This window comes from Rousettus aegyptiacus, unplaced genomic scaffold (genome assembly GCF_014176215.1).
Source record: "Rousettus aegyptiacus isolate mRouAeg1 unplaced genomic scaffold, mRouAeg1.p scaffold_m13_p_3, whole genome shotgun sequence".
In the NCBI taxonomy this organism is placed as follows: Eukaryota; Metazoa; Chordata; class Mammalia; order Chiroptera; family Pteropodidae; genus Rousettus; species Rousettus aegyptiacus.
Window position 1 is genome coordinate 74461276 of NW_023416306.1, and position 25561 is coordinate 74486836.

General features: G+C 37.3%; 1 protein-coding gene across 10 annotated transcripts in view; it reads left to right on the forward strand.

Annotated features, from left to right (window-relative positions):
* SPIN1 (spindlin 1) overlaps positions 1 to 25124 on the forward strand; it is a 60703-nt gene extending 35579 nt beyond the window's left edge. For 7 of the 10 annotated variants that reach the window (XM_016135372.2, XM_016135353.2, XM_016135364.2 and 4 more), the window contains exons 3-6: positions 4949 to 4997; positions 16295 to 16548; positions 18087 to 18320; positions 21939 to 22202. In XM_016135372.2, coding sequence (XP_015990858.1) covers positions 4949 to 4997; positions 16295 to 16548; positions 18087 to 18320; positions 21939 to 22138 — 737 coding nt within the window. In that variant the 3' untranslated portion in view covers positions 22139 to 22202. Of the gene's footprint in view, positions 1 to 4948; positions 4998 to 16294; positions 16549 to 18086; positions 18321 to 21938 lie in introns of all 10 variants that reach the window. The other 3 variants (XM_016135392.2, XM_016135401.2, XM_016135339.2) reach the window with 2 other exon arrangements.
* Positions 25125 to 25561: the final 437 nt, after the last annotated feature.

Sequence of the window (25561 nt, forward strand, 5' to 3'; positions counted from 1 at the left end):
TCCTTTCAGTGTATCTTTTTAGGAGCTGGTTGGGTGGTACTCCTCTGTGGTCTGAAGCTGGCCACCAGGTGTTTTGGGACTGGAGTCTCTTGGAAGGGGCTTCGATAAAGCCCAAAGTCCACTGCTGCTTATGCCAGGCTTGGAGCCATTTAGTAGGAGCTACAAAGTGATCTGAGGTTGGTTGCCACCTGTACTGCACTTGGAGGTGCTTAGGAGAGGCTACACTCTAAATTGAGGGTGCTCACCACTAGTGCTAGACTTGAGACTCTTTGGTGGGCACCATGATGCAAACTGAGGCCAGCTGACACTTGCTCTGGGCTTGGGGCTGCTTAGTTGAAGCTGCGTTCCAGGCCAAGACTGGCCACTGCTTATGCCAAGCTTGGGGTCACTTGATGGGAGTTACAGTGCAGTTTGAGACCAGTTTTGTTTATGTTGAGCCTGTGTCCACTTAGCAAGAGCCACAAGGTTTTTTTGTGGTTTGTTGACCTTTGAGAGATTTTTGGAAAGTTCACAGCACAAATTCAGGTAGGCTACTTGTTTAGAGGAGCCACCGGAAGAGGCTTGGGTCAGAGGAGTAAGGTGTGTGGAGTGGAGATTTAGGGAAACACCAAGATAGGGCCAGTGGTGTTAATTAGGTTAATGGAGAGCATAGATTTGGCTCCTGATAGCATTTCCATCCCTAGGTACAGAGTTACCCTGTCCCCTTCCCCTTCAGCCCTCACCCTAAAGTTAGTCAGTTCAGCTTCTCCCCATGGGTCCCTGGCACTTTTTGAGCTGCTGCCCTTTTGCTGGAGCTTAGAGCAAATGAGTGAGTTTGTGCACAAGTTAGTCTATGCACTTGCCCTTTAAAAATAACATGTCTCAATCTCCCACAGCCCTTTTGTCTTTCACTCATGCAGTCCCCTGCTGGTTTTCACAGCTAAATGTTATAGGGACTCCTCTTTCCAGCACAGGTATCCTGGGCTCCTGGAATAGGGCTGTGACTCCTTGCTTTTCAAAGCAGGGACCTCCCTAGCCCCAGATATCTCTTCTAGTTCTTAATTGCCACTTCACCACACTATGGATGTGGGATGTGCCTGTTCCTCCTCTCTGGCTTTCTTACCAGTCTTTATGTGGCTTTATATATCCTTAGTTTTTTAAAGGACTTCTGTTCAGCTCTGTTCAACTGGTCTTCAGGTGGTTCTCAGTGATGGTTCTACAATTTAGTTGTAAGTTGACATGATTGTAGAAGGTAGGCAATTGACCTACTCTGCCATCTTGATTGGGAGTCTGATTTTCTGCAGTTTGAATGATAAGCTTATATGTCCTTTTTTTTTTTTTTTAAATGTCATTAATCCTTTGTGTTCTTTGAGCTTCTTGGATCTGTTTTGGTATCAAATTACAATTTGGGGAAACCATCAGTCATTGCTTCAAATATTTCTTCAGTTTCTTTTTTGTTTTCTTGGTGTTCTTGATTTTCTGACATTCTCATTATGCATGTGTTGTACCTTTCATTGTTCAACAGTTTTTGGATATTCTGTCGCCCTTGCACCTCCTCCCCCTAATCTGCAGGGTTTTTTTTTTTTTTTTTCCTGTTTACTTTTCAGCTTTGAAAGTTTCTGTTTACATAGTCTCATAGCCTGTTCAGTCTACTAATGAGTCCACCAAAGCCTTTCTTCATTTCTGTTATATATTTTTGATCTGTACCATGTCTTTTTTATTTTTTATATAATTTTTATCTCTGCTTATGTTACCTGTTTATTTTGGCTGTCTACTTTTTTCCTCACAGCCTTTAGCATATTCGTCGTTATTCATAGCTATTTTAAATTACCAGTCTGATATTTCCAACCTTCTCGCCATATCTGAGACTAGTTTTGATGCCTGCTCTGTCTTTTCAAACTGTGTTTTCTTTGCCTTTTAATATTCCTTATAATTATTGGCTGAAAGCCGAATGTGATGTACTGGGTAAAGGAACTTCAGTGAATAAATCTTTAGTGAGATAATGGTGAGGTGTATGTGTGCATGTGGGGGTGGGGGTTGGAGGAGGATTGTGATAGCATTCTGTGGTGCTGTGATTAGGTCTCTATCATTCAGTGAGTCTGTACCCCTGGGCTGTGACCTGCACAGAGGTTGTCTGTATCTTCCCTCTTTTGTGGGACTGGAGTGGAAGGGGCTGACTTTGAATTTCTGGTCAGTATAAAGGGGACTGCTAGAGAATGCTGCCTGTTTCCCTGCCCTCAGGCCAGTTAGGTTCTGATATAATAGTTTCTATTGAGGGCAGACCTTTTTAAGAAGTGAATGCTATGGTATATTTCAAAAGGGGTACTTTTTCTCTACCTCTGTTGGAAGTAGGTGGGGATTTTTCTGTCATCTCCATAACCTGGTAGAGCTCCTGGAGGTAAAACTCATAAAAATGTGGAGCCCCCTGACTCACCCATGACTGGGCTCCCTGGAGTTTTTATCTCAGACTCGACTGTACTGAGCCTTCAGCAGTTGGTCAATTACGGATCTGGCTTTCTTTCCCTGGAGGTGTCTGTCTGCTGGATAAATTGTGGTTCTGTGGATCTGCACGTCCATTTTTCTAGCTTTGGGGGCAGCAATTCGCTCTGTGATATCACTTCCCTGACCAACCTAAGAAGAGTTGTTGAATTGTCAAGAACACGTTTTTCCTTTTCATAGCCTCTTGTTTTCATTTTATGATTATATAATCTTAAGTTCCCTTGAAGATATCAGTTCTTTTATTTGATCTTTGTAGTTTTTGGACCATTTTATAAACAACGGTGCTGTTCCTTTGTCTTTCTCAGTTGTACCATGAGGTTTTGTTACATAACTATTGATCTGTGTCCGTTCATATTTAAGAATTAAGGATGAATTATAAAAGGCTTACTTTTTCTGGAGTGGTCAGTAGAAGACTGTTTCTGCTATAGTACTCTTCTAAATGGGAAAGTCAACTATGTGGGGATGTGTGCTGTTTTGCTGTATTCTGCAGATTTTGATAGATTTTCATTTTTTAAAATTAGAAATAGTTGAATTTTCATTGTGATTTTGTATTTGAACCATGGATTTTTTTAGAAGATTGTTGTTTAATTTCCAATACTGGGGTCTTTTCAAATATTTTATTATTTATTTCTAGTTTAATTCTGATGTGGTCAGAAAATACACTATATGATTTCAAGCTGTTTTAAGTGTGTAAGACTTTGCATTTTGAGTTGCATATGGTGCATCTGGGTTAATGTCCCAAGTGAACTTGGAAAATATATGTGTTTTTGGCATTATTGGATTAGTGCTCTATAAATGTCAACTAATTCAAGTTGGCTGTTTGTGGTGTTTACGTTTTCTATGTTTTTTCTGTTTTTCTATCTACTTGTTCTATTAATTACTGAGAGAGAAGAATTCAAGTCTCTATAATTATGGGTATGTCAATTTTTCTTGTCAGATCTACCAGTTTTTGCTTTACGTATTTCAGAATTCTGTAATTAAGTTCATAAACATTTAAGATTGTTATGGCTTCTTGGTTAATTGACCCTTTTATCATTTTTGAAATATCTTTTGATCCTTGATAACTTTGTCCTGAAGTTAATTTGTCTGATATTGTCTCTTTTTTATTTGGTCTCTTAATCGGAGCATTTAGACTATTTACCTTAAATGTGTTATCGTTGTGGGGTTGGAAGGTATTTTTGGTTGGATATGGCATTCTCAGTTCACGAGTAAGTTGCCTCGTTTATTTTAGCAACACCTTAAAGATTTAGTGCACTGTCTTCTGGCTTACATTATTTCCGACAGCAAATCTGCAACCGGTATTTTCTATTTCCCTATATTTAATGGGTCTGTTATTCTTTGGCTGTTTTAAAAATACTTTGTCAGTGGTTTTCAGAAATTTGATTAGGATGTGCCTTGGCATGGTTTTCTTTGTTTTAACCTTACTTTGACAGTATTGATCTTGGTTGGCTGTGTGGTTGTTATTTATCACATCTGGAAAACTTTCATTGCTTTTTCAGATTTTTTGTCTTCTTTCACCTCCCTGCCCTTTCCCCCTGTTTGTGGAGTCATTTCATTTTCCCAATTTTTTTTCCTTTTTGTTTCAGTTTGGGTACTTTGTATTGCAACATCTCAGGTTCACTGATCATTTTATCTGTAGGGTCCAATCTGTTATTACATTTATTTATTTTTTTATTCAGATCATGTATTTTCATGTTTAATTTGTTTCTTCCCTCATGTTTCTATTTTAAATGTTTGTATATTTTACATATTTGAACACATTTATTATAGGTTTCCCCCCCCACCTTTTTGCCTGCTAATTACATTGTTTTGGTTATAACCTATTTGATTATAGGGTTACAGTCTGCTGCTGTGCTGCATGTCTAGTAATTTTTGTTGAGGAGTTGGACATTTGAAATGTGAAGAGTTGGGCTTTTGTTGATGTCCTTTACTTTGTGTTCCCCAGCTCCAGTCTGACTCACAATGTAGCGAACCACAGTGTTCTTGGTTTCTTGTAGGATCCTCTACAATTGTTTGGAATGCAATCTGGGTCAGTGCAGAACCACTGTGTGGCTTTCTGCTCCCTGGTCTCATAGTCCCTCTGCTGCTTGTTCTCTTGATATCTAGATCCAGATGTTTAATATCATTCGTACTGATTTTTTAAATTGTTTCTGGCAGGAAGACAAGTTCCGTAACTTTTAGTAATTTATGGTTAGGATTGTTACTTTTTTAGTTGTAGCTTTTGTTCACATAATTTTGGTTTTGTATTCTATGGCCAATTTGGGAAGGTGAACTATTGTCTTTGTCATTTTATCTTGCTAGTACCCCTTATATCTCCCTTATGAAAGTTCAGTAAACAAATCACTTTCTTACATATTGGCCATTTACAGTTTATTTTTATCTCATGCTTTATATAGCAGTAAATTTTTTTTTTTTAGTTTGATTTTTTAAATCTAGTTTTCAGTAACTTATGCTTTAACTTCTCTTTTAGGCCATGCTGGTGTATCTGCAAGCATGATGAAGAAAAGGACGTCCCACAAGTAAGCAGTTCTGAAACTTGCTTTTAGATAGCAGGTTGTGGACTTTGGTTATATGGGTGGGATATGAGGTCACCCATGTGAAGAGGTCTTGGCTCACAGCAGTTGGCCTCACTGCAAGCTGAGTCGTGGTGTGGATCATATTCCTATATGTTTCCTGTTCTTTGCCTAGCCTACGTGTGCCTAGATCATTTAGCCTTCGAAAGCCTCCAGGCCATGATTTTCTCTCCAGCTTGATGGGGGCTGGCCTAATAGAAGAAGTATCAGTTGTGGTAGGCTCATGGTGAACCTCTCCCACTTCTCTTTTGGGAGGGCTGCAAGCTCTTGGTCTGTAGGTTCCTCTCTGGATCTTGGATCTGCTGCCGGACAAGAAAGGAGCTCCTTGTAGACAGACCATAGCTTATGCTTGAGGGCCTGGTTAGCACACTGCCTGTCACACTCATTGCTTTATGACATATCAAATGAATGAAGAGCTTGTAATTTAGAGAAAGCATATGTATGTTGAAAGATAATAAAATATCCATGTATTTTAGGTGACAGATGTGTTATAAGTCCAAAATTCTGTAAGTTCCAGACTATAGAAGCCATTTTTTTCTCCCTGAAATTTTTTTGTGTGTAATATAATTATGTCCAAGGAGAAAATTGAAATACTGTCTTAAATAATACCTACCTGTATTGTATTAAATTTAATAGCGTTCACAAGTATCCACTACTACTGGCGACTGCCACTACATCATGGAAGCTGTTTTAGCAAATTAGTTTTGATATTACGAGTCTTAATCATGGATTGTTAAATATGGAAGAGACCCTTCTTGAACCTAGCACCTCCTGAGCCCCTCATTATAGCAGTTATTTCCAAATAATTCTTATTGAAAGGCTTATGCCCCTTGGTCACTGCACAATAGTGGCTGAAGAATGTGAGAAGGCTTTGGGCTATTGAAGAAGGTCTGTATGAAAAATAGCGCCTTTCAGTAATTGTTGATGATTAAAGCAAACTTGTGTCCATTAAATGAATACATGAATATGTAATGTAAATGTCTATGATATTCAGTTCAAGAAATGACCTGGAAAGTAAAAATGTGAAGGTAAGTATGCTCTTGGGTCCCTGAGGTTTGATAAAGTGCTTCTCAAATTTCATTTTATTTCCCATCACCCTCATGACTCTGCCATATCCAGTGATGTGATAACCATTTCTTGGCACACATAGTAGATGATAAAAGCGAATTACACATTATCTTTGCAAGACAAGAACAGTTCATGCAAAATAGATTTTGCCACTTAGATTAAAATAAATGGCTTTGAGCGTGTAATGTACATTTTGTTTTATCTTTTTTACAAATTCTCAGATACGATTTCATGCATTCATTGTTCTGAGCTCTTGGGCCTGTTTAATACATTTTGTGTGAGAGAGTTCATATGCCTCCTTCTAAGCTATATTGTTCCTTAACTCATGGCTATGAGGTACTAGTTACCTTTTTTCCCCCTAAAGCGCAAGGAATAAATACATGTCTGTTAAGTTTTTGCAGTTCATATGTGTACCAGCTACAAGGATTGTTCATTCTATGATGTGAGGAACTCGATCATTGCTTTAACAGGAGGCGTGCTTGTCTCACAGACAAGGAAGCCTTGAACATGTTACTACATAACAAAAGGGAGAAGTTGAAATGAAAGAAAAAGTACCAATCATTTTTCTATTTTTTTCTAATCTCAATACAAATATGAAAATAGATGGAGCAGGAAAAAAGACTGAAACAAAAGTTTCTGCATTTCACCAACGGCGGCCCTTGAATACTTTCTTGCCTTTGGAGGGATAGTCAGTCAGAGCAGTGCTGCTGGAGAAGCCCCTGTCCAGGAGCTGACTTTATAGTGGGAACCAGATGGCTTAGTGATGGGCTCAGCAGATTCTTTCATCTACCTGGAGCTCAGTTTACTCATGGTTAAGATTGTTGGTGTTAGACATAGAACCGTGGAGTTTACAGCCTTCAACATAGAATTCTTTCTACAAATAATGGCCATAGAAAAGCAGAGCTAGAGCCTCAGTCTTCCCTTGCCTGCCATACTGTGGCTGTACCTGTGGTAAAGTCTCTTCGCTGCCCATGTTAGCACAGAGGGACTGAGCTGTAATCCCATAATCAGAAGCCTCTGCTTGCTTGCTTGAGAATCAGCAGGAATGCCTAGGAAATGAGTGCAGCAGAGCCATTGTTCCAAGATTGGCAGCTCCTGTCCTTGTGGGTTTCAGGAAATTTCAGGGAATGGAGTTTGAGGTGCTTAGAGCAGTGCCTCTGCACCCAGAAATGTTACATAGCTGTGTCTTGTTTTGTTTTTAAAGTAAATAGAAACAAACTTAATGTGCCTCTTGTGACCAGGCCCCTTGCTGTGTTTTGAGGATAAGGAGGTTGGGAAATGAGTCTGCATGGAAAGTACATCTCGAAGGGAAAGTATAGTTGTGGGGAGAGTCGTAAGGTGAATTTAGCTAAAAAGGTTTGTTTCAGTTTTCAGGTAAGTCTGGTGTTTTTCTTCCCTAATGTGAATAGTTGATAGGTTTCCATTTCAGGGTACTGGTGGAGGGTGCCACTTGGCTTTGGTCTATTTCCTGTTAACACATTTAGAAAATGGACAGGAGTTGTTACTGTTACACACTAAGAAGTATTTCCAGGGAATGTTTTCCTTCCATTTTATAAGACACAAATCCTAGTCACTGACAAAGGACCATCATTGTACCCTTCCTTCCCCTCCTCCTCATATACCTGTTATGGTTTCCTGGACTTTTCACGGCATCTCTGTCAAATAGGAACCATGAGCCCTCTGTGCACAGAGAGGTTAAATTACTGTCTCAGGTTGTACAACTAAGAAGTAACTAAACTAGGATTCAGAAACAGGGCAGTCTCATTCTAGAACCCTTATTCAGTACCATACCATATTTCTTGAACTGCATGTTCTGTTGTCTCATATCTGAAAAAAAAAAATGCAATATATAATAGTTAACTATTAGAGTGAGAGTCTGAATAAAGCCTAATGCTGACAGCCTTAAATTGGTCAAAACTCTTTAATCACCTTGTAATGACAGTTATTCACACTAGTTGAAAGTGAATAGTGCTATGGGAGACTCTCCGAGCACTTGGACACCTCCTTTGGACATCTTGGATATTCTCAGGGTGCACAGTGTACAGACGAAGTAATGAAAGAAACCATAGTGATCAGGGTAGATAACCTCACTTCTTTCTCCATCCTATTTTTATAATGTTACTTGAAGCTGGGATGACAGTATCAGCTTTAGAAGTTTTATCAAGCAACAAGTACCAGAAAAGCATTTTCTCCCCTCTCTACTTGCTGGTGTGTATCTTGCAAAAAGACAGTTATTTCGATTTAATCAGTATTTTCTTCTGAAATTTGCTGGAACACAGAGAACAGCTTTTCTATCACAGTACTAAATAGCATAAGAAAAGAGTGTCAATAATTCATAATAAAAAGTATGTAATGTATGACAGGTATGGCTCAAAGTAGAATTGTATAGTGGAAAATTTTAACAAGTATGGCTATCAAACAAGATTTTTAACTACTAATGAGGAATAGTGGTCAATTTAAGTCATTAAGGGAGTCTAGATAAAAGATGCAAGGTCTTTCAACGCAAGATTTCTTGATGGCAAAATAAATAGAATGGTGTATTTTCAAAACTTAAAGTATTGAGAGAAACAGGTAAATGTCTCCTGCACTTTCAGTTTACCCTTTTGGGAACATTGATGTGTAGGAATTAGAGTACCGAGTCAGTGTTACCCCAGGTGTGGTGCCTGGATAAACAGGAGCAGTGGTCTTTGGAGCTTGTTAGAGAGCCTTGTGGTCCTTTTCTATGCCTAGAGGTAGAATCAGACACTTTCACCAGCTCTCCAAGTAATGGGATGCATACTAGAGTGAGAAGCACTAGCATAAACCATCATCATGGCTGATATCTGAGGCACATCAGAGAAGACGGGTGGTGTGGAAATTAGTACACACAGTTATAGCAATGAAAGGGGTTTGATGCTATACACTCAGTCACCACTTAACTCCAGTTGCAGAAAAGCTATTCTTAGCCATCAGTTCATCCCTAATTAAGCCACATACCTTACAATCACTTTATTATTATTATTGTTTCCTTGGAATATTTGTTTCAAGAAATAGCTTCTGGAGATAAGGAACAAGGAAAGCAATGATCAGTGTTTAATTTTAATTTCTCTGCTTTTATCTTTGAATTGTTTGGGTCATGATACAGTGCAGCCTGTTATTTGCATTTGGCTGTAATTCCAGAGGACCTCGGTTGAATGAAGTATCTTGGTGTTTGTATACAATATTGCTGTACATCTATCTAGGGAGAACATAAATCACCATATTCAAGGCGCCCCATTTTAAAGTAGTTACTTTAAATTGTTAATCTCACGTTTCTGTGCTGTTTTTAGATTGCAGGGTCTAGATATGACTAAAATGTGTTTACGTTCTTTTCATACCTTTCTACTGTTTGTTTGCTTCTATATGTAGTACAGTACAGCTTTAGTTATTGGTTATTGTTAGTTTTTCTTGTTGCTTTTTAAATCTAAATTTGCAATTAGAAATTAAAGTAAAATGTAAGAACTTGTTTAAGATATTTTTTAGAATAGTAAATAGTATTATCCTGAATCCCTATCACCCAGCTTCAGTTATTATCAATATTTACCCAGTATTGGGCAAATAGATAGTCTTACTATATTGTTGTTTAGGGAACCTTGTCTTCAGGTGGATGCTAGCTGGAAGAAAATTAACAACTTATGTATTTCTACACTTAATATTAAATAATTACTATTTTAATATATAAAAATATTTTAAAAATATTATTCTTTGTACATTTTGGCTGCAAGAGCATTCAAAGCCCAGTAATTGGAAAGCTTGACCAATGATTTAAAAAGGTAGTGTATTGTTCTAATTACCCATTTTTACCATCAGTGTTCATTGGGAAGAAGTCTATCTTTGTTACCTCTGCCTTTTCAGTTAACATAACTTATTTATTAAATATTGGATGAGAACAGTGTTTATACTAGATCTTCTTTTAGAACTAGTGAAATGACATTCTAAAATTAGAATTACCCTTGACTAAAGAAAGATGGTAAAAATAGAATTTGGAATTGATAACATTAAAATGTATAATAATCTGTCTTTATATATAATTCCTTCTAGAATTGAAACATTCATGGCATTAATTCAGCAGCAATTGTGTTTTATCCGCGTGTAAAAGTGAAATACTTGTCATTGTAGAAAATTTTGAAAACACAGGTAAAAGCCTAATTATTTCTGATGCCATCATCGAGGGATTATAGCTGTTAATAATTTAATATATTTTGAAAGTTTTCTACAAATCTGTATGGATAATTGTGTGTGGAAATTTTCCATGTCATATTTTCTTCATTTGTGGGTCTTTAAAATGTCTTTAAATTCTTTTCCGTGATTTTAAGAGCTATGTAGTTATTTCATCATCTATTTACACTATTATTATTGAATCAATGGGACCTGTTGTTGAACATTTTTTATTTCTAGTTTCCTGCTCAGAACATCACTGTAGCTATCTATATCTTTGTGTCTGTCCATTATTTTCTTTCAATAAATTCCTAGATGTGGAACCACTGGGACAGTGGAGTGCCAAATTTTTACTAGGAGGGTTGTATCTGTTCTGTAAGCACATAGAAAATAGTACCCCACTGTACTTTACCTTAAATAGCTCTTCAAAATTTGCAGTTTCTGTTATTGGTATAGAAGGGTAATTTTACCAACATGCCATTACCACAACACTCAGAAATTTCTGAAAGACATAGAGCAAATGGGAACAGATTTATATAAAAACTAAGGTGAGCTGAGGAATGCTCAGCCACTTTGAGCTGAAAAAGGCGACCTCTAAGAAGTAAATATTCCCACAAGACCCTTACTTAAGTTCAGGTCAGAGACAGCAAAGGCGCTAGCTACAATTGCCAAAGTTGTTATGGGTGAGAAACCAGCTATGTTAGTGAGGCAACAGTTGCTCACCTTACCTCCCCTCACTCAAGGTCTCTGCTCACTCCCAGCTGCTCTGCAACTGCCTGGGTCATGGTTGCTTCATCAGACCTGCAATTAACTGCTCAGATGCCAGGACCCTGACATGACCTAAAAAAATAAACCTCAGCTGCAGATTTCACTCTGTCTTGCCTTGCATTTTAAATATGAACATCAGAAATCATCAATTACCCGAGGAACACTAACAGCTCGAAAAGAAGTGATATGTGGAACAGGAGACCTAACCAGGAATAAGCAATTGTGGAGAAAACCACCACTTAGATGACAACAGACCCAGCGTAGGTAGAGCTGAACCCAAAAAGTTCATAAGGGATCAGGAAAGGAAGTGAAAATTCTCAAGGATCAGAGGCATGTTAATTAAAAAAAAAAAAAAAAAAGTTCAAGATAAGGAAACAGTTTGTAGAAATAAAAAATCCTATATAAGATAATCGGTAAGTAGAAATTGAAGCCGGTTTTACCTAAAGAAATTCAAGAAAAATTGAGCCAAGAAGTTCTTGAACAGTATGAGCAGGAAGTCGTCACAGAGGATAGATCTGAAAGTGCTAGCATTCATCTAATAAGAATTTCAAAAAGGAGATGGAGGTGGAAAATAAACATGGAAGATGATTTTTCATAGCTCTCTTTAGATTGGCCAGGTAGGTGGTAGTGAGGGATCATTAAAAACGTGTCATAAGTTCTGGCGGCATTTCAGAATCCAGGAACAAAGAAAATTTTAAAAGCTCAAAGAGAAAAACAGGTTACCCTCAAAGAAAAAAGAATCAGATTGGCATCTGTTACCTAACTCTGGGAGATAGAAGAAAATAAAAATACTTTTTTTCCCAGTAAAAGTGCTAAGGGGAAAGGGTTTTGGAACCTGACTTGTAATACCTAGGTTATTCAGGGATGAGGGCAAAATGATATTTTGATGCTTGCTTGCAAGAATTTTAGAGTTTACATTTATCAACCCTGTCTGACCAGGGCATGTATATAGAAAGACAAAATAGAGAAGAGAACAAAATATATGAAAACATTAGGGGGAAAGCAACAAAAATCCTTCTTTGTTTATTTCTAAGTAAGGCATTGTTTGTATTCTTAAGATAGCAAAATGAAAAATGATTTAGAACAGAAGCCTAAATTTCAGCAGTGATAAAAATTGGCCAGGTAGATTTACTTATGTGCTAACATGTTTGCTTTTAAAATTTTATTTTACAAAGAATTTTTTGTTTGGTTTTAGTTTTGCTTGGTCTGGGGAAGGGAAAATGTAGGTTAAAGGTTAAATGTGATATTTCAAAAGTTAAGAATAATTGCTGGAAGACTAGAAATAAGAGCTGTAGCTTTCATTAGATACTTTATTTGGTGCAAAGAAAACCTCACTCTGAATATACCAATAAAGGAAGAAAGCGGTGAGGAAATGAAAGTATTGCAAACAAAACAATGTTAGAATAGACCCAGGCATTACCACAGCAAAAGTTGATTAAAATTCCCTTGAGGCGATGAATTAAAATTCATGCAAAAGGAAAGGTAGGGTGTCTCCACAATTAAAGGATATGGGAGCCGCTTGAAAAGAGTTGCTCACTGGCCATATTTGAGTTCCTTGTAAAGCTCAGGAGAGAGGCAAGCCTCGTGACCACCATTGGAGGCAACCAGGATGAAAACTACTTGTTCTGAAATGTGATTAGAGGAGCATCAAACATCTCCCTCTTCCAGAGCTAAACAGTACAGAAGAATGCAGCTAATGGGTGGAGAAAGCATGAGTGACTGAACTAGAAAATTGGTTCTCTGAGTCTGCCAGTTACCCTTTTCTGCTGTCACTGGCTAAGTCTGTATTGGTTTTGTTGAGAACCATGGTAGTAGAAATTTCATGTCTCTGAATCTAGGATGGGATCTTTTTCTGGTTGTAGTCAGTTTTCTCCAGAGAGACTGAACCAGTGGTGTGCATGCGTGTGCAATTGTGTATATGTATATATAGAGAATAGAGACCCAGGGAAAAGCCAGGGTTGCAGCTGGAGTCCAAGGGTAGATTTGCCTCTTTCCTTGGGTAGAATAACACTTTCTCTTAAGCCTTCAACTGATAGAGCCCAGCCTACATTGTGGAGGGTGGTCTGATGTACATGTTTTTCTACAAAACAAACAAACAAACAAAAACCCTTAACAGAAAACATCTAGAGTAATGACCAAATAGCTGAGTACTGTTGCTCAGCCAACAGATTAAAAGTCAACATATTAAAATTAACTGTCACACTGGTGAAGATGCCGCATTTTCTTGTAATAGTAAAATGTTTGTGAATTACAAAAAAAAAAAGGTGCATATGACTGAATTCCTTCCTTGGTGAGGTTTAGGAACCAAGCTCTCTGCCTTTGCTGTGAAGAAAGTCGGATCCTGTATACAACATGAATCACTAGGACTTTTGCTTAAAGATCAAAAGATGATAGGTGATTTGATTGTCTCTGAAGAAAAATATGCTAAAAATGATTCCCGTGTTCTAAAGGGAAAATGTAATTACTGTCACCAGCTATTTACCACAGATGGTCCATTGGATGTGGTGGCACATTCTCAGGGAATATGAAAAGGTCTTGAATTTCACTGTCTGTCAGGGTTTGAGTAATAGTGTAGTTGCAAGTTACAGACTTGATAGTGTCTCCTTAAGCTTTTTTCTCTTTACTGTTCATTTTTTCCAGTGATATAGATCGGTTCCTTCTGTAGAACAGTATTGAATTTAGCTCTTGACTTTGTCCTTTCCTCTCTCCATTGAATGGAAGGTAATTTGTTTCTTGTAATATTCTTTTGTTCAGCAAGCTGTTTCTACTTTACATATTCTTTCCTTTTCAGAGTAGTGTTTTAACCCTTTCAGAGCAGATAACAGTTACATACTATTTTATTTCTTGTCTCCGTGTTTGTTCTGCAGTTAGATATATTTATGGCTTACTATTGGCCCTATCGTGAAACTTTTCTAAGTGTTCTTTGATTATCTGAAATTCTTGTCCTGTAACTTCTGCAGCATCTGTGAGAACAGTGTTCCTCAAATCCTTATACATTAACACAGTTTTGTGTGTGACCTTTTACTTTGAGGTCAGAGTTCTTAGCTGATTACAAAACCTTTGGCTTACAATTTCTTACCTGACAACCTTAATTTTGTCACATGGTTGTCTTGAGGCACAAAATGTCATCACATTCTGATTTGTTTTCCTTATATATAATCTAGTTCTTGTCCTGGATGCCCAAGAGATGCTATTTTTTTAAAGTCCATTTGTTTTACTACAGTGTCTTAGTGTCATTAGTTCTGAGTCAGTTTTCACAGGAGTGCATTTGTGTAATTAATTTTTTTTTTATTTCAGGACTTTTTTCTTGAATTATTTTTCATTTCTTCAATTTTAGTTTTTGGATAATTCTGATAGAACTTGGGATTTGATATCTGTCACCATCTTTTAACTCTTTATTTTTTGCCCCATCTGTCTCCTTTTCATCATCTGTTTCACTTACGTGCCCCGTGATGTCTATTCTCATATTACTCTGTTTAGTGTTCATTTCTGAAAAGTGTTCAAATTACTACCTGTTTGCTAAACTGTGCCTAATTTTCCTCATGTCTCATATAGCCATCTCATTTCTGATGTAAGGTCCTTTTTCATGGTCTCTCTTGTATGCCTAACGTTAAGTGATAGTTAACTCTACCTCATGGATGTGCGTTTTGGGTATGCCTCCATTTCCAGTTGGTGCGTCATTCTAATTGTTACAGTACTGTCTTATGTTGGTTCCACTATTATCCTTTCGCGGACTCTTATAAATGAGAAGGGTAAGACTACTCCATTCCAGGTCAACTGTCCTTTCTGCAGAGCTCTCAGCTCTCTGTTTCCTTATGGCATACTTAAAAATAAAGTCTCTATGTGGTTTCCTCGACATACCTTTTGTGATCTGCCTCCTTTGAACCTTGCCGTTTAGCCTCTGAACCTTTTTCCTTCGGGTTGTGGCCCTGGCCTGTTCATTTAGGATGTTGTTCCCAGCAGTGTATCCTCAGTGCAGGCTCTGCCGGGTGTTTGCAGAGCCTTAAGGGCTCAGGCAGCCCCAGCTTTTTCTGGTCTTCTCACAGTCCTACATGGAACCTTGCAAACCCTTTTCCAGTCTGAGTAGAGTTTTCATTCTGGGGTGTTCCTCAAATGGTGTTCCCTGTCTTGCTTAGGTAAAGGCCTAGATCAACGAATGCCAGGCTTCATCAGGCTAGCCCGAATAATTTACTATAGCTTGTTCTCCTTCACAAACTCAATAAATTTACCAAACAAGTCTATTTAAAATGTATGTAATTGTAATTCTAAATATTACAGCCTATAATACGTTTTTTTTTTTTTAAGTTTGTGTTTATGCTAGCTGTTTACCACTTTTATTCATGGTGTACCAAATGAGAGCTTTATGCTCATAAAAGTGTGGGAAGGAAATTCTTTCCTGCTCTCTAAAATTTCTCATTTTTGGCATATAACAGCATCCAGGTTGCCATAATGGCTTAGACATTCAGCTTGTATTCAGGCTAAATCTTGTCCCCTTTGGGTATCAGTGGATATCTAGGTAAAAAATATTTTTTCCTGATATCAAGAACCAGGTGTATTATTTGTAAACATATAGATTTTTCAGTTGTTAATAATTTAGAAGGAAAGTAGTATGGTGTTGATCCAGTAATTTTTAATATCATTTGTTACAAATTTAAATGTTTATATGTTTTTGAAAGAAGTAATGATGGTATAATTCATGGATATAAGCCAGTCTGGATTCCAGTTTAAGAAAAAAGTTAAATATCTAGCTTATTCTTACCATTTAAGCCAGTGGGGGCAAAATTATGAGAGCATTAAAATGGATGAAATTGAATAATTATAATTTCTGACTAGAAAAGGATTTATATAGTATAAAGCCATTTGTATGTATGGCTGATTGTGAGTTGATTGGCTTAGGAAACTCAGCTGAAAAACTGATGCTTATTATTGGGGCTTAAGTTGCCACAGACCAGTCAAGTTTTTCTTACTATCCAGAGTTGGGGTGCACAGGAAACTCTACTGCCAGCACATTATATATACACATGGTGGTAGAGAAAGGCATCACCTGTGAACCACATTACATGGCTATAGGACCGAACAGTGCCCACCTGGAGCCACCTGCCCTAGTGACAGCATTAGCCAGCACAGCAGGGGTCATCTAGTGAGAGCATGCTAGCTAGCAGTATTTGTGTTGGATTTAGGAAGGCATATCTTAGAGCTGATACCTTACATGTGTATATGTGTGAATACAGAAAACACCGGAGCAGTGTGGGGCCGAGCAAGCCTGTGTCCCAGCCTCGGCGGAACATCGTAGGCTGCAGGATTCAGCATGGGTGGAAGGAGGGGAGTGGCCCTGTCACCCAGTGGAAAGGAACCGTTCTGGACCAGGTGCCTGTAAACCCTTCTTTGTATCTTATAAAATACGATGGATTTGACTGTGTTTATGGACTAGAACTTAATAAAGATGAAAGAGTTTCTGCACTTGAAGTCCTCCCTGATAGAGTTGGTAAGTTCTCTTTACCATTTGTGCATTATATGCTTTAAAAATGATTGTTGGAATGGATGCTTTCTGATTATTCTTTTGCATTATCGATATTTTAATTTTTATCAGAGCACAAACACTCCATATTTGAATCAATCATTTAATACCACAAAACTTGATCAGTAGATACTTTAAAACTATAGTTCAAGGAACTGTGGGAGATATAAATGTATAAAATTGTTCCCCAGAGTTTACAATCTAATAATTTTTAACATAGTTATTTCTTTTGTTCTTTTGAACTTCTTTTTGACACAGTCAGAAGCACTCATGAGTGAAGTAGAAGTGCTAATTTCTTTAAAAAGACATTTGTCTAAAATATGAGGACTGGAGAAACCTTATAATCAGTAGGAATCTATGTAATTTACCAGTATTAAAGAAATGGAGCTTGTTATTTTACCTACTACTTTAAAGAATTAGAGCAGGGTTGCAGAGGGCTGTTGATAAACCATTTTGGAGGCCACACTTCTGACAACACAGGTTGTCTAGAATAGCCCACTGCCCTCTGAAATAATTAATTTGTACACCAAATTTTGAACCATTGTGAGTTCCATATTGGAAATAAGAAAGCAAAGACCTCGACTTGCCTCATGGTGTACAGGCTAAAATGTAAAACAACATACCTACAGATAACAGTAAATGCCATTAAGAAATAAAACTGGATGAGGCGACTGACTGTTAGGGATGCTTCTATCAGGTGGTCCTGAGGAGGCTCTGAGAGGAGACTCCTGAAGGTATGAAGGTCGTGCATGGCTGGGAAAAGCAGAGGTGAGGTGGTCCTAGGAAGGATGCCCGTGTCACTAAGGTATAGTCAGTCATGAGGAAGGTGACAACAGGAGGGAAGAGGGCCAACAGGGGAAGATGGCCCATGAGAAGCAGTTCGCTTTTCAGATTATGAAAGGAAAGCACTGGAGCATTTTAAGCAAGTGAACAACACAGTCTGGTATAACTGCCACAAATATCACTCTGGTTGCTGTAGAAATAGATTGTATTCGGAGCAAGAGTAAAAACCTGTGCCTTGTATAGGTTAATTTCTTAGTTTTAATAAATGATCTGTGGCTATTTATGTAAGATTATGTATTAATATAAAAGGAAGATGGGTAGAAGGGTATATGGGTAACACTAGTAGTTTTATAACTTCTATAAGTCTTATCTCAAAATTTAAAATAACTATTAAGAACAAAAAATGTTTTATACCTTTGATGAAACAATCAAAAGTTCTAATTTAGATAAAATACCAAGCGCAGATGAATTCAGAAAAAAAAGGAAAAACAATCTCAAAATAACTGACTTGGGACAACAAAATAGTTCCTGTGGAATCAAATCTGGGTTCGCTCAGCAATATGAGTTTTGTGGTTGTCCTGAAAATCTGCCAGATGACTCTGATGTTGGCTAGTGTATCATGTGGACAACATTCCAGGTAGTCTCCTTGCATATGTTCAATTTTCACAGTATGAATTCAGTAAAACACTTTGTAAACCATTGTTTGCTTTTTTTGTCTCCAGCAACATCTCGAATCAGTGATGCACACCTAGCCGACACAATGATTGGCAAAGCAGTAGAGCACATGTTTGAGACCGAGGATGGCTCTAAAGACGAGTGGAGGGGAATGGTCTTAGCACGTGCCCCTATAATGAACACATGGTTTTACATCACCTATGAGAAAGACCCCGTCTTGTACATGTATCAGCTTTTAGATGATTATAAAGAAGGAGACCTTCGCATTATGCCTGATTCTAGTAAGTATGGATTGACAACTTTTATTTTTGATCATTCAGAAGTAATTTGAATTGTAGAACAAGTTATCTGATTATTTTGCAGATATATATCTTTATTTTAATTATTAAGAATAAATGATTCTTTTAGTCATTCACCAAATGTGAATTAATTTTTTCTTTGCCAAGAGCAATTTATTTTCTGTATAGATTTACTTGTTCTGGACATTGGACTTTCTTATGAATGGAGTATGTAATAGAGAGTCTTTTGTGACTGGCTTCTTTCACTCAGCATTGTGTTTTCAAGGCTCCGTGTTATATGTATTGGTACTTCATTTTATTTATAGCCAGATATAACTCCATTTTATGGGTGCTGTGTTTTGTATATTTGTTCATCTGTTGATAGACATTTGAATTGTTCTCTACCCTTTGGTTATTATAAAGACTGTTGCTATAAACATTGTGTACGTGTCTGAGTGGACACGTTTTCACTTCTCTTGGGTGTATACCTAGGAGTGGAATCGATGGATCGTAGCGGTCATTCTATGTTGAATTGTTTAGGGAACTGCCAGACTAATTTCAACACTGTCGCGCCATTATACGTTTTTATCAACAGTGTATGAGGGTTCTAATTTCTCCATGTCTTTTCAACATTTATTGTTATCTGACTTTTTGATTCTAGTAGTTGTGAAGTCATATCTCACTGTGATTTGATTTGCATGTCCCTGATAACTAAAGATGTCAAGTATTTTTTCGTTGTTATTGGCCATTTGTATGTCACCTTTAGAGAAATGTTCATGTCCTTTGCCTTTTTTTTTTTTCAGTTGGGTTATCTTTATATTATTGAGTTGTAAAGAGTCACTATTCTAGGTACAAGTCTCTTGTCAGGTATATGCTTTGCAGATACTTTCATTCTGTGGTTTCTCTTTTCACTGTCTTGATTGTGTTCTAAAGTCCATTTTATCTATTTTTTATTTTGTTCATGCTTTTGGTGTTATATCTTTTAACCCCTTGCCAAATCCAAGGCTATAAAGATTTTACTCCTGTATTTTCTTTCACGAGTCTTTTAGGTTTTAGCTCTTACATGTAGGTCTTTAGCTCTTCTTAGATCTTTATGTTTTGTGTTAATTTTTGTTTATGATGTGGTTTAAGGATCCAACTTCATTCCTTTGCATATGAGCACCACCTTTTGGAAAAACTATTCTTTTATCTATTGAATGGTTTTGGCACCCTTATTGAAAAATCAGTTGACTATAGATGTATGGATGTACTTCTGGACTTCCTATCCCATTTGTCCGTATACCTGGTTATGCCAGTGCCACACTTGATTGTATTGCCTTGTAATAAGTTTTGAAATCTGAAAGTGTGAATGTTTCTATCCACCCTCCCTCACCCTCCAATTGTTTTGGCTGTTTTGGGTGTCTTGCAGTTCCATGTGAATTTTAGAATTAGCTTGTTAGGTTTGGGAAAGAAGTAGCTGGGATTCTGATGGAGATTGTGTTGAATCTTTGGATCAGTTTGGGAAGTTATTGCCTTCTTGACAAAGTTAAGCCTCTGGCCTGTTTGTTTATTTAAAGACTTAAAAAATTTTTTTATTAACAGTGTCTTGTAGCTTTCAGAGTATACAGTTTGCACTTTTGTTGTTAAATTCATTTGCATGTATTTTATTCTTTTCGATGCTATTGAGAACGGAATTATTTTTTTAATTTTATTTTTGAGTAAGCCTGTTCTTTTTTAAACTACTCCATAGCCTTTCCTCAAACACATGGAGCCCTGGAACAGACACTTGCTGTATCAGCAATGTGACAGAATCTCTTCCTTTTTTAAAATTTTTTCGTTTCTTTAAGTTCTTCCTGTGAACAACCTAGTCAATGAACCTACCTACTCTTGTCTTCATTAGACCCTGTTTTACCTTCTGAGATTTTTTTCCCCTTACGTTTGTGTACATTTATTATAAATGTGAAATGGAAAGTATTCCTATAGACTATAATTATCATGAGAATGTTCCTTAAAAGCATTTCTCCAACCTACATAAAATTGGTTGTTATTTATTTTTTTCATAGAGCTATATCCAGTCAAAGTCAATACCGTGGACTTGGTAATAGAAAATGTGAGGTCATTTGCACATGCCGCCTCTCCTCCCCCAACCATGTCTTTATCTTCTCTCCCCTGTCTTTCACAAAACTGCTAAATATTTTTATGGATAGTAGTATGGAAGCTTATTTATCTTTAGATATACTAGTGGCTCTGAATCCAAGAGCTCTAAAGTAGCCTCTTTTTTGCTCATGTTACTGCAAAATGTTATGGGGATCATGCTTTCGGAATTCCTTTGTGAACATGAAGGGATTATGCTGTATGAAATTCTGCTGCTGCTTGAGAGAAAGGCATCTTTGAAGAGCTTAGGTTTCCTCATCACTTCCCTGTTTAAAAGAATTACTGGTAACATTATCCTCAGCATTTTAGTTGTATTATATGTGACTCTTAGAATCAGAGATAAGAATAGGATTTGGATTGTGTCATTCAGTGAGAGAATTTATTATAATTATATAGAGGCAAACTACCATTAATATAAATAAATGATGATGATCCAAACCAGGATACCTGTGAGAATAAAATGGTATACTGCTAATCATTGTGCTGGGACAAGTGGCATAAGCTCAGACTGTTCTGGGCAAACCAGGATATCTGGTCTCTCTACCTGAAGGCCTTCTGCTGCAACAGGGAAAAGAGATTATCCAGGGCCTACAAAGGGTTTCTTAAAATAGAATTGTTAACTGTCTAGCTTCATCCCCCCTTTTTTTCTCTTTTCTTTGTTGTTGGTAGTGATAGTTTGCTCTCATTTCATGTATATTCCTAGAACAGAGTTCCTGTTAGGTCCTAAGGTGGCTTTTTCCAACACATATTTCCCTGGGGTCCTTTTAAAAAGTACAGGTGCTTCATCTATCCTCAGAGATTCAGTTTTAAGTTGTCTGGGGGTGGAGTTCACTTAGCACATATTTTAAAGCATGAGAAATCTCTACTTTGAAATTGGCTTTAGGAAGATGTGTAATGAAATGAAGTTAAGGCGAAAGAAGCCTTGTTCACAGGATAAGACCAGGAATATTTAGATATTTTAAGTATGTGGCATATTCTCAGTAATCCTAGTAGGTATTATATGTTTTAAAATCCTATTTCAGAGTAACTCAAACTTGTTTTTAAGAAGATATATCCTTATTTAGATTTTTTTCTTGGCCCTTTCCTTCTTTTAGTCCTTACCTCCTCAGGTAGTTATAGCCATAGTTAAACATGAGCCAAAGGAATTTGGTTATGATTTTCAAAATTGTTTACATATCTAGATCTCGGGTTGGCGTGCTGTTTTTTGTAAATGAAGTTTTACTGGCACATAGCCACACTGTTCATTTATTATGTCATCTGTGGCTGCTCTCACACCACAAAGGCCTAGCAGTTTGTACTGAGACCATGTAGCCTCAAGCCTAACGTATTGTTTGGCCTTTGAAGAAAAAATTTGTTGCTCATGGTCTAGATAAGATGACTTCAGAATATTTAAAAAAGAATTTTTTAATTAGTATTAAAATAGACATGTGAGTTGGTGTGTATCTAAAATTTGACTTAAAATTTTTTTTCCCCCCTCTTTACATATAGATGATTCACCTCCAGCAGAAAGGGAACCAGGAGAGGTTGTGGACAGCCTGGTAGGCAAACAAGTGGAATATGCCAAAGAAGATGGCTCTAAAAGGACTGGCATGGTCATTCATCAAGTAGAAGCCAAACCATCTGTCTATTTCATCAAGTTTGATGATGATTTCCATATTTATGTCTACGATTTGGTGAAAACATCCTAGATGTCATCATGAACTTTGCCAAATTTGTGGAACTATTAAATGTATAATTTGTAGACATAAAAGACTTGATTGCTTTCCAGTTTAATGAAAGCTTAAATGTCCCTGCGAACCCACAATCTCTGCCAGCAGAACTGGTTTTGTTCTGAATAGTACAGATTTATGTGAACACAAAGCATTTTGTGTAAGGAACTCCTTCCTCTTAAAAAGAAGTCTGTTTGGAGGGGAGTTACAGGCAAGTTTGGTGAAAGTTAAGCTAGTATTATAGTCAGTTAAAACTGTAATAGATCTTATCCATTTTCCCCTTCACTCTTAACATTCTCTTATTCTGCCACAATGCAAGCATAGTTTGGTATTTTTGTTACTGCTTTTTTTGAGATATATATGTATCTATATCTACCTATCTATATCTGTGTGTATACATATATAATATATATATACACGCATAGATCTGTGTACAAAGATACACAGATACACACACACTTCATTGGCAGTCCTTTCTTTGTGGATTGGGATGGGAGTTAAATAATTTTCTCCAGTTTAACAGGAGTGCATGACACAAGTCAGTTATATTTAATATATTACTGCTGTTTATTTAAAATTAAATTTGGGCACAGGAAGCACGGAGGGGATGTTCAGCTTCCTTTGAATGTCAGAAGTTCAGAGCACCTTTTCAGTCTGGAGGCTTTAAACCATAAGTCCAAATATGAATCGCTTCTCAACACTTAATGACCCACAATAGAATTTTATAGAATAGTTAGAAATCTGTAAAGGCTGCCTTTAAGTCTAAGCTTGTAAAATTTTTTGTTTATATTTTTTATCATAAATACTTTTTTTTTTTTTTTTAGCAAAGCCCAGGTACTTTTTCCACACAGTGTAATGCCGGTGAATTTTGGGCGGCACATTCGGTCCATTATTCGTACAAATCAGTAATCTGGATTTTAGTACATGGATTTAAAGGGCAATAGTACATCAGTCATTTGAGTATATTTGGTAAGTCCCTGGAAGAACATAGTGCTTTTATATTAGAATGCAGGTTAAAGAATAGCAGTGTTGTCCTCTAACAAGTTCTCTGGGACACTTTTATTTTTATTACTGTTATTACTGATATATGATTATGGTCCAAAGGCTCCCCTACCCCTTCCCAGCTTTTCCTCACAGAGAACGTCTAGACAAATGCCAGCTGAAATCCGACACCTTTTGAGGTGCTGTATGTTCTTGCTCACAGTATGCTGCTGACATGGATTCATTTCATGCAGTTGGACCCTGCCACACCAGGGTCAGTTGCCCGTGCTAGCTTGTAGATGTGACTGATAGCTGCCCTTAGCCACAGAATCCCTTCGTGGCTTATTCTTGCAAGGTTGTTTTAATCAAAAAAGTGGTTTAGCAGCAAAATGTCTCTCACTTGTTTTGGATAAGCTCTGGTGATTTGAAAGCCAGGAGAAATGCCATATGTGAAACCAGTCTTTTGTGGAGATTGGAAATCTTACCTGAGATTTGGGCAGAAGGCTAACCGCTTGTGCTGTCAGCGAAACACCAGAGGTCCCTGCCACCTCCATTGTGGACATCTTTGATGTTAGAGATTCTGTAGTTTCAAGGTCTCGCTACGCATGGTCCGCATGATTGATGCCCATTTTCGCCTCCCAGAAGGCTGTGCCTTGTGCTATTGGATGGTAACCCCACGTACTGTGTACATAACGCACCCTATTTCTCTACAGCGTGCCCAGTGCCTCATAGTAGGCAGGCAAGGGCAACAAGCTTCTCCATGCAGTGAGTACCCAGGTTTTAGATGCCCCTCCCGTGCTTGAATAAGTGTCAAGCTGTACATCTGTCATCTGTTTTCCTGGTGGCTCTTGTTCAGAGTCCCTGCATGTGAATCTCAAGGCCAAGCCCAGGCCCCCAATCCCAGGTGGACCTGTGTGGCCCAGAGTGTGTCCAGTGTGCGCACTGGGCAAAACAAGCACAGTGACTTTGGGCTGAAAAACAAAGTCCTTTTAAAGTATCCTGAGGGTTGGGTCAGTTGAAACATTTCTAGCATTACTTAATGACTTACATTGTGGTTTTGCTGCAAGTATCTTTAGCAACTTCAGTACCACATAATCTGCCACTCTAGATGAATGTGACAAGTGATTATCGTTATTTTAATTATTCTATTTGTTGCCTTTAAGGCTGGAGGAAGGGGAAGGGGTGTTTTGTTTTTCCATTTTTTTTTTTCTATTATTTTTTCCTTCAGTGGCTTAAACCACACTTACTGATGCTGTGACTAATTCTCCCTAGCCAAGTATTTCAGGCTTCATTTTAGGCTCATGTTTCAGATCTGCATGCACTGCTTGCGTTTTCCTGGTATCTGAATGTTGGTTCCTTGTTGTAGGAATCCAACATTAATTTCCAAAATTATCATGGAACTTGTGACAACACAAGACATGAATCTCTGTATAAAATGTATTGGCCTTCCTCATTGACCTGCTATAGTATTATTGTGTCGTGTGTGCGTGTGTGTGATGTCTGGCTGCCACGTAAAGCTTCAAAGGAAAACCTTAAAAGCAGATCATCCTTTTTTGCATGCTCTATTCTAAGTAGAATGTTCAATGTAACTAACAAAAAATGCATGTTGTAGATATTTAGGTTTTTTGTTTTCTCTTTGTTTTTATTTGTTTTCAGTTTTCTGTATATTTGCTTACTGTGCTGTTGTGGTTGTAGGATAAAATGCACTGGTGAAGCAAATGTAGTGCCAACAGAAGGTGATTTTCCAGTTGTACGTGTCATGCAGCATTTGAAGGGACTGTGCATCTTAAAACAATCACAGTTACTTCTAAACCGGATTTTATTTCTATTGTTTTATGTGCCAAACCCCGAAGTGCATTGGGCTTGAATCTCTGAACGTCGTAGACCCATTAGAAGACTGTTTTGATTGTCACAAATTGTAGTGCCTGAAAACATTAAGCTGATTGTCTTAAAAAAAAAAAAAAAAAGTTCTCCAAAGACAAAATAGGAACAATTATTAATAACAAAATAATTATGGTCGAAATGTCTGTGGTTCCTTGGAAATGCTGCGCTTTTTGTATTTTCCATCATTATAGTGCAGTTTGAACGAATGTGTATAGTTCAGAGGTCTTTTGTGTTCGCATCTTAAAATTAGGTAAATGACCTCATTTTTCAAGCTTGAATTCATTTTTAATTTTAATTTTATTTTATACAATGTGTAGACAGTTCCCTGTTCTCTGCATTTAGAAGTATAAACAATATAAATCTGTTAATTCTGTAAGTAATTTTTATAATTATGATGTAACTCTATCCTATCCTTAAAACATTTAAAATAAACCCTTTATGTGCAACTTTTGACTGTAAATTTTGTGCTCATGAGCAAAATGTGATGTGTTAAACCTGCTTCTGAAAAGTTTTTAAAGTTTTACTTTTAAGATTTTA